Source organism: Furipterus horrens, unplaced genomic scaffold (genome assembly GCF_987537825.1).
Source record: "Furipterus horrens unplaced genomic scaffold, mFurHor1.1.pri manual_scaffold_8, whole genome shotgun sequence".
Taxonomy (NCBI): domain Eukaryota; kingdom Metazoa; phylum Chordata; class Mammalia; order Chiroptera; family Furipteridae; genus Furipterus; species Furipterus horrens.
Window position 1 is genome coordinate 105961334 of NW_028327178.1, and position 8196 is coordinate 105969529.

Consider the following 8196-nt stretch of genomic DNA (forward strand, 5'->3'; position numbering starts at 1 on the left):
AGCACCTTGTCTAATTCATTTTTCTTTTTGCAATCACATCTGGCATGATACAGATTGCAAACAAGCAAATGCACACACAAACCCCCTCCTTTAGATGTGTTAGAAAAGAAGCTTGGGGTGACAAGTTCACACCCCTGGAAGGCCTGACAGGTGAGCTCAGGATGAGGCAGGTGGGGATCTGTCGGGGGTCTGGAGAGGGTATGTTCGCTCACTGCGCCATGCCTGATCCGCACCAGCAGCTCCTGCCTTGAAAAAATATAGGCTCAAGGTCACCAGGACTCTGATTTTACAAGCTCAAGCAAAACAAAAATATTGTTTTGATATTTTTGAGTGAAATCTAATTTTCATATTTGGTTTAATTATAGGAAAATACTATGTGGGTCAAAACCCCCCCCCCGCCCCCCCATATCTTGGATTCAGGAAATGGGAGGCCAGTGTTAACCTGGAATAAGGGAATGTGTTACCCCAAACTCATGAGTTAATTACAATGCCCCCCCCAACACACTGGGGACAGTATTTTCAAGCAATTTGGAGAGTTTCCTTCCTAACCAGCAGTCTCCAGTTGTTTTCATTTGTACCCCTTCTTTCTTTACAGGTCCAAACAGGGACTCTGAGATCAAAAAAAAAAAAGAAAAAAAGAAGTAATTGGAAGGCACAAATGTCAGAATATATAGTCATCACTCAATAATATTGTTGAATAAGTTAATTAATAGGAATACTTTCTCCTTTATACCGCCTGAATTATCAGGGCACATTCATATCATATCCCACTGCCAGGGGCCAAAGCCATTCGTTCTTAGTGCCCTTTTTTAAGTAGGTCAATTTCTCCATAGCGATTTGTGGGATTGATGAAAACGAATTCCCCGTCAATCCCCTCAAGACCCCGCCCAGGCCCCGCCCAGGCCCCGCCCCCGGCCTGCCGCGCTGGGCGCCCCCTGCCGCCCGCCGCTGGAGCCTGCGGCCGTTCGCCACACCCCCCACTTTCTGTCGGCTCACAGGGAGGTGCCCGTCCCTTTAATTGGCTTGTACCAAATCCTTCCTGATACATTTCCTCCCCGAGTCCTGGACGCCCGAAGTCCTTGGTCGAAGATCCGGTAGGAGAGAACGTGGCGACAGTATTGTGTTTTGCGGGAGTTGCTGCCCGAGAGGGAGGGAGAGAGGGCCGCGGCAGGAGCGCGCGGGCGCGGCCCTCCCCGCGCCGCGCCGTGGTCCAGTCCCAAGATGGCGGCCACCATGAAGAAGGCGGTGAGTGGGGCGCTCGCGGGGCGGATGCTGGAGCGGCGGGCGCGACGGGCCGCGGAGGGGCCGGGCGAGCGGTGCTGGGGTGCTCACCCCCGACGCCCGGCGCGGGGCTCAGGGCAGAGGCCCCCGATCCTGAGCGCGGCCCCGCGGCGCGGGTGCCCGCACCGACCCCGAGCGTCGGGGGATCCCGCGGCCCACGCGTGTCTTTGGGGCGTGGGAAGCTCAGGGCCTGTGGGCCATAATGCGGGGCGCTTTGCCTGGGCTGTGGCAGCTGACGCGCACGGGCTCGCACGCGCAGGCAGGAGCGGCGCCGCCCCTCGCAGGTGAGGGAGCCCAGGACCCGGGGGGGGGGCCGTCACCTGGCCCCGGTTACGCGGCTGCGGGGAGCGGAGCGGGCCCTGCCCCCGGGACGATCCGGGCGCAGCGCGGTGCCCCTGCGCGTGTTATCCCCGGCTCCCGGGAGCGCAGGCGGCTCTGCGGGGCGGGAGGGCCAGGGAAGCGCGTTCCCCTGCGGGACGGAGCGGACGCGCGGAAAACCCGCAGCCGGGGCGCTGTCACCCGGCGCCGCGGAAGTTCAGAGCAGAGGCCCCGCCGCCACGACGCCCGTGTTCGCCTAAACCCTGGCCTCGCCTCCGAGCTTCAGTTTCCTCGTTTGTGAAAATAAAGACAAAAACAGGATCTCCCTGAAAGAAGGGTTACATTAAAGTCAGCGACGCGCGCAGCGCGCTCAGAACCGTGCCCGGCGCGCAGCGAAGCCTCGGCAACGAGCAGGTCTTAGCTCCTCGCCCCGTGCAGTTTTCTTCTGTCCTTAAGCATCGAGGTAGACTTACTGGGTTATAAACCCTAAATAGGCGTTGAGTTTGCTTCCTGGAACAAAAGGTGTGTTTTGGGGGAAAAAACCAAACAAAATAAAACCCCTTCATTGGTGTGTCATCCTCTTACCGAGCGCCCGAGTCAGGTTCATTCAGGCAACGGGGCGCTTGGTGCGATTCGTTTTACCTCGAATTCTGTGTTTAAATTGGGTCCCCTGCTGTGAGCTCTGGCCTGTAAATCCGTGGAAGATGCTAGTCGGGGTTCTCCCCCTTCTGAACGGCGTGGAAACCGCGCCCTGGCCCGGTGGCTCGGTCGCTTGGAGCGTCATGCTGTACACCGGAAGGCTGCGGGTTCGATCCCCAGTCAGGGCACAGAGCGAGCTTGCCAGTTCAGTCCTGGTCGGGGTGCGTACGGGAATCAACCAGTTGGTGATTCTCACACCAATACAGCCCTGGTTGGTTTGGCTCAGTGGATTGAGCGTCGGCCTGCGAGCTAAGTGTCGCTGGTTCGATCTTCCAGTCAGGGCACATCAGAGAAGGAAAACTCTGACTCCAAAAAACCTCCGCTGCCTTGCGGCATACCTCTTCAGGGGAAAGGCTAAGGGAGTAAACCCCGACAGAAAATCCGGAGCCGGAGGCCCTAAGGCGGTTTGACGTTGTAGTCAACACCGGCAACTCCTGCGGCGCACCTGAAGCCAAGCTGTATTGACTCCGTCTTTCCCTTGGACCCTTCAGCTGCGAAGAGAGGGGGGGTCTGCTGCATGGGCAACAGCAGACCCTCCATATCACCCTGCCCAGGCTCTGTAGCTTCAGCTTCACTGGAGAGGACACTCCAGCGTCATCGCAAGATGTCGATTCAACACGGGAGGACACAGATACCGTGTCACTCCCGAGTCGGACTGCACAGCCATTCTCGGCGGTGCAGATAGACTCTTAAGAAGCTACACCATCGTCTCTCGAGACGGACGGCTGCCGACAACGACAACTGCTCTCATCAGTGCTTCTCTTCCTCCCTCCCTGCCTCCCCCTTTCCTTTCCTTTCTCAAATCAACAAACATATCATCAGGTGAGAATTCAAAAAAAAAAGATATAAAAGAGCCCCCTTCACTCCCAGCCCCCCAACACTTTCAGCCCCTGAAGTATTTTGCGTCCGTCATCGCATGGATCACCATGAGGAAACCTTGTTTATTGCTCCTCCGCTGCACCAGGATACAAGCCTGCCGGTGTTCGTGACCGTGGGAGTACGCTCTGTTTTCACTGTGCGAGGCGCGTAGAAGACACTTACTAAATAGTTATTAAATGGATGCATGCACAAGAGGTGAATGAACCTACAAGGCCAAATTTACATCAGACTTGGTAGATGCCTTTAAAACACAAAAAGAAAAGCAGACTGAAATTGGCCAGAATTTCCTTCGTGAGTGGTGGTAGCTACATCTGGCTTTTCTTAAAGCAGGAGCTCCCGACCTTCGGGGGTATGGATCCCTCTATGGATCTTGTTGAAAGCGCTGAAGACCCTTCCAGAAGAATGCACGTACAATACATGCCATTCTGCATACCGTTTCGGAAGCCATGCCTTGAGCCCCGGTGTGCGTCTCGGAAGCCCTGTGCAAGGTGCTTTCACGTGCGTTACCCCGTTCAAGCCTCCCGCTGGCGAAGGCGTCTATAAACACATCGGCAGGTGCTCAGGGCTCAGTACCTGAACTCCGCAAGCGAGCAGGAACTCCAGAATTCTCCGTCCCCTGTTTGCATAGGGACTGGGATTCCCCTGTAGCAAAAGGAGTTGGATGCCAGGATGACCTTCGTAAGGACTTGCCTGTGGTTTGTGTGGTGTAGGCCAGTGTTTACTGACTCCCACACGCAACCGTTACGCACAGGGTTGCATGGTCAAAGCCACCTGCAGCGCGCGGGGAAGGGTTTTCTCCAGGCCCTCCTCTGCGACCCTGGCGATGCGCCTGGTGCCTGCGGACGTGATCACGGGCTGGCCGGGGCCTGGGGCGGCCGCGGGCTGCGGTCTAGTGTCCGCCGTGCGTTCCCGCCGCGGAGCTCCGGGCTGCCGTTGCCGGGGACAGCGGGCTGCTTTTCAGCCTTTGGAGAAATCAAAGCGTACGGAGCTCGTGTTCCTGGTCATGAGAAACCGGAGGGTGGGGGGTGGCTCTGGTGAATCCTCGCTGTTGATGGTAGTTGTTATTATAACGATACAGTTTTCCTCTAAATACAATCAAGTGAGGGACGCTAAGGAGAGTCTGGTGTTTCCCTTTTTTTTCAGGCTGCAGAAGATGTCAACGTTACGTTTGAAGATCAACAAAAGATAAACAAATTTGCACGGAATACAAGTCGAATCACAGAGCTGAAGGAAGAAATAGGTGTAAAAAAGGTATGGAGTTGAACATGCGTGTTTCCTCGATTCCATCCCCCGTGCTTCTGTCTCTGGGCGCCGTGGCCGGTGACGCGATGCGCTCCAGTCTAAGAAGGGAGACCTCGTGTAAGGGGGTGAGGTGGCCCACAGGCTGCTGAGGGCGGGGGCGCGAGACCGAGGCCCCAGGAGCAGGTCTCAGGGCGCAGGGCTGCCCCCCTGGCTGCCCCCGTGAGCCGCAGGCCATGCGTCCCGGCTTCCGCTCCGGCCGCTCTCCTGGGCTGAGAGATGTAGACGCGCTTCTGTTCCCGCTTTAATCCTCCCGTGGGAAGGCAGCGCTCCCCAGTGGGGACTGTTCAGGGAGGGGACGTCTGGAGTGGCCGCGGGTCCCTGCTGCCCATCTAGCGTGCTTGTTCCCACCTGGAAATGCCCAGGAGTCAGCTCGCCAGCTCCTCAGTGCTTCCTTGTGAAGTCATCTAAGAAATGCAAGGAGGGTCTCCCTGCAGTGTGATGACGCCTTGGTGAAAGGGTCCCTTCGAGAGCTGGTGTCCCCAAATTAAAATTGGCCTTCAGTCTCTGTCGGGGAGTTTTGAATACGTTTTTCATTGCTGTCCGTGTCTCCGTTTGTAGAAACAACTGCAGAATTTAGAAGATGCTTCCGAGGACGTCATGCTCGCAGATGACGACTGCTTGATGATACCTTACCAAATCGGCGATGTTTTCATCAGCCACTCGCAAGAGGAAACACAAGAAATGTTAGAAGAAGCAAAGGTAGTCTTTCCCGGGGTGAGGGAGTCTAACCCTTAGCTTGGGGTTTGTGTCGTTAGGAAGAGCTCATAGGTGGAGGGAAAATAACGGGTGCTGGGTCACATTTCGCGGGTCTTACAGGGTCCCCCGTGTGCTCGGAATGCTTTGCAAGTGTGATTTTATTTGACAACAATTCCATGGAACAGGTACCGTTCATTCCGATTGGAGTTGAGGAGTAGGGGCTCAGGCAGGTTGTGGGGCGCATCCAGAGGGGCAGAGGGAGTTGATCTTGGGACTCCAGGATCCGAGCTCTAAATTACAAGTACTGAGAAAGTACAGAATATTATAGAGCAGCAAAGAAAAGTCACCCGTAATCCCACTGCCCACAAACGATCATCCGGAATGGACATTTTCGTGGATTTCTTTCGCGTCCTCTCCTCTTTCTCTGTACCTTTGCTTCACGTTTGGTCCTGCCATTGAAGGTCGATTTGTCCCGCCGATACTCCCTGGGAGCCCGCTCTGGGCTGGGCACACGTACTTTAGAAACATCATTACCGATGACCGGTCAGTGTCATGTTGGTGCACACTGACTCAGCTCCCTGCCGCCTAGTGTTGTCATCTCATGTTTCCGGTTTTCCTGAAGTAACTCTCTAGTGGGCATTTGTTAATTTTATTTATTTATGTTTTAATTTTTAATTAATTTTTTATCACAATGAAAAATAACAATCCCTCCCTCTCAGACTTAAGACCCTTTATAATCTTATAAAGGACAATGGGTAAAGGTCTCAAGCTCCTCTAGCTGCTTCAAGCTGGGCATGGTCGTCGTCCTACCTACCCTTGGGTCCAGAAATCCCTAATAAGAGTGGGGGTGTTGCGGAGGGGGTGGCCTTCCCACATGGGGAAGGATCGTGCAGACTCCAGGTCAGTTGGCTGTCCCCGGACAACGGCGTGCTCGGTTTAACAGGCTGGTGTCCTTGTTGTGTTCTGGGGGCAACAGATTTGGAAACAGGGTTAGAAGGCATCATTCAATCCATAACCACTAGGTGACCAAAGGCAGGGATTAACTTTTCAGTGTTCCCGTGGGCATTTTTATACTTAAATCTGTGCTCACGATTAGGTGATTCTTTTAAGGAAATAATCAATGAAGTATAATTGCTGGGTCAGAGGGTGGGTTCATTGACAGCATTGGTGGTATTGAGACATCGCACGAAATTAGTTTCCAATCCATGGGCCCTGCCCTCCTGCCTGTGTGAGGGGCCGTCACGTGTATGAGAGGCCCACGGCGGCTGAGCATTTTCTAGTTCTTTTGAAAGCTGCTGAAATAGCTTGACCGTTATTTAAAATGTTCGTCTCCCTTCTTTAAATGCCACGAAAGGAAAACTTCCCATGAATGAAACGCACATTTAATAAACCTTGGGAAGAACTAACACTTTTTCTCCTGGGTCTTTCCAGGCCCAGAACATTGTCTCCTCTTAGGCTTCAATCTTTCCTTTCATAGTAAAATATTGTAATTTGGTTTTCTTTTTAACCATCCTAAAATACTCTTCTTGGAAGTATTTCCAGATAAGTTATTGTCACTGTCGTGAACACGCTTCCCTCTCTCCCACCCCGCCCACGGAGATACTGAGCCTTTATTTTGCCATTCACTCATTCACTCACTGGTTCCCTCATTCACTCATTCACTCCAGAAGTGTTTACTGGGCGCATGCTCTGTATCTGGTTCTACCACGTAGCCTGCCCGGCCCCTGCCTGCGCAGAGCGCGTGATCTAGATGGGAAGCCTGGCAGTTCGTGAACATTGCTGCCAGGTTTGGCTACAAGTTGTTATTCTTAATTATTGGCGGTAGTGTGAATTTTTATCATTTCCTCTAGTTCATCGTTATTTTATGGGAAGTTGGGTGAGGCTGTGTCAGAAGCCCTGCCCGTGACACACTGTTTACCAGACGTGTTTATGTGTGGCTCTGTTGATTAGGATGTGGTCATTTAGAAGTTAATTTTCTTTTACCTATTATATTTTTGATAACAGCCCAAACTGAGAAAACAAGCTTTATTTATCTTACAATAAGCGACTATAGACCACGAATTGAAAATGCCCACATCCAGGTTTTTGGTTGAGATCTACTTACCAGTATTATGTAGCTGCCTGTCCAAGTTTAGAGAGTTCCTGACCCAAAAAGTCTTCCCAAATATTTTTTTTCAGCTATAGGTGTTCAGAAGCCATCCAACTGAATAGATTTAATTTAAACAAACAAAAAAAAAGGTTTTTTTTTTTTCCAGAAAAACTTGCAAGAAGAAATCGACACCTTAGAATCCAGAGTGGAATCCATTCAGCGAGTGCTAGCAGACTTGAAAGTTCAGTTATATGCAAAATTTGGGAGCAACATAAACCTGGAAGCCGATGAAAGCTAAACATTTTATAATACTTTAAAATTTTGTTTAATAAACTTAAATATTGTTTAAATGATAATTTCCCTTCTTCAAATGATAAGGAAAGCAAAATTTCTTTTTTAAAAAGATTTTTCATTTATTTAATGGAAACTTGCCTATTTTCACATGTCTTGCTTATTTATTTTGTATTTTTAAAAGAAGACAGTATTCCTCTATGTATTTTACATAACAATTATATCAAGTGTAGGGGTTATATGTCGTGTTATTAAAGTCAGTTAAGCAACCTTTTGTTTCTATATTATTGAGAATATCTGTTTGCCATTTTTATCAGAAAACTGAACATGTGTCACGTTGTTTATGTGTTTCTTTCAGCTGCTATTTAGAGACGGCGAAAAGGCCTCCAGAGAGAGCTGACCCTGCCTCTGTCTGCTCCGCTATTTCACACCGAAAACTCTGCCATAAACTAAAAAATGTATACATGTTATTTAAATACATGCAATATATATTATCTCTAAACATATATGTTCCACTTACCTCTTACATACAGACGCTTGGAAAAGAACTGGCTCGTGCTGAGGCTTGTTGAGTTTCATACACACAGAGCAGAACCACAGAAGAATCTTCTAGAAATCAAGAGATACATCACTAGAAATGT

The 8196-nt window shown here is 51.1% G+C and overlaps 1 protein-coding gene across 1 annotated transcript; it reads left to right on the top strand.

Annotated features, from left to right (window-relative positions):
* Positions 1–1025: 1025 nt before the first annotated feature.
* On the top strand, positions 1026–7614 carry PFDN4 (prefoldin subunit 4). The gene is made up of 4 exons (XM_090285326.1): positions 1026–1245; positions 4321–4428; positions 5038–5178; positions 7431–7614. The coding sequence occupies exons 1-4, from the start codon at positions 1222–1224 to the stop codon at positions 7560–7562; spliced, it is 405 nt and encodes a 134-aa protein (XP_090141452.1). The 5' UTR covers positions 1026–1221; the 3' UTR covers positions 7563–7614.
* Positions 7615–8196: the final 582 nt, after the last annotated feature.

Excerpts from the sequence above, each read along its gene's own strand:
- PFDN4 (XM_090285326.1), top strand. The coding sequence starts at position 1,222 with ATGGCGGCCACCATGAAGAAGGCG. Across the intron at positions 1,246-4,320 it reads CGGCCACCATGAAGAAGGCG|GCTGCAGAAGATGTCAACGT; the intron begins GTGAGTGGGGCG and ends CTTTTTTTTCAG. Across the intron at positions 5,179-7,430 it reads AAATGTTAGAAGAAGCAAAG|AAAAACTTGCAAGAAGAAAT; the intron begins GTAGTCTTTCCC and ends TTTTTTTTCCAG.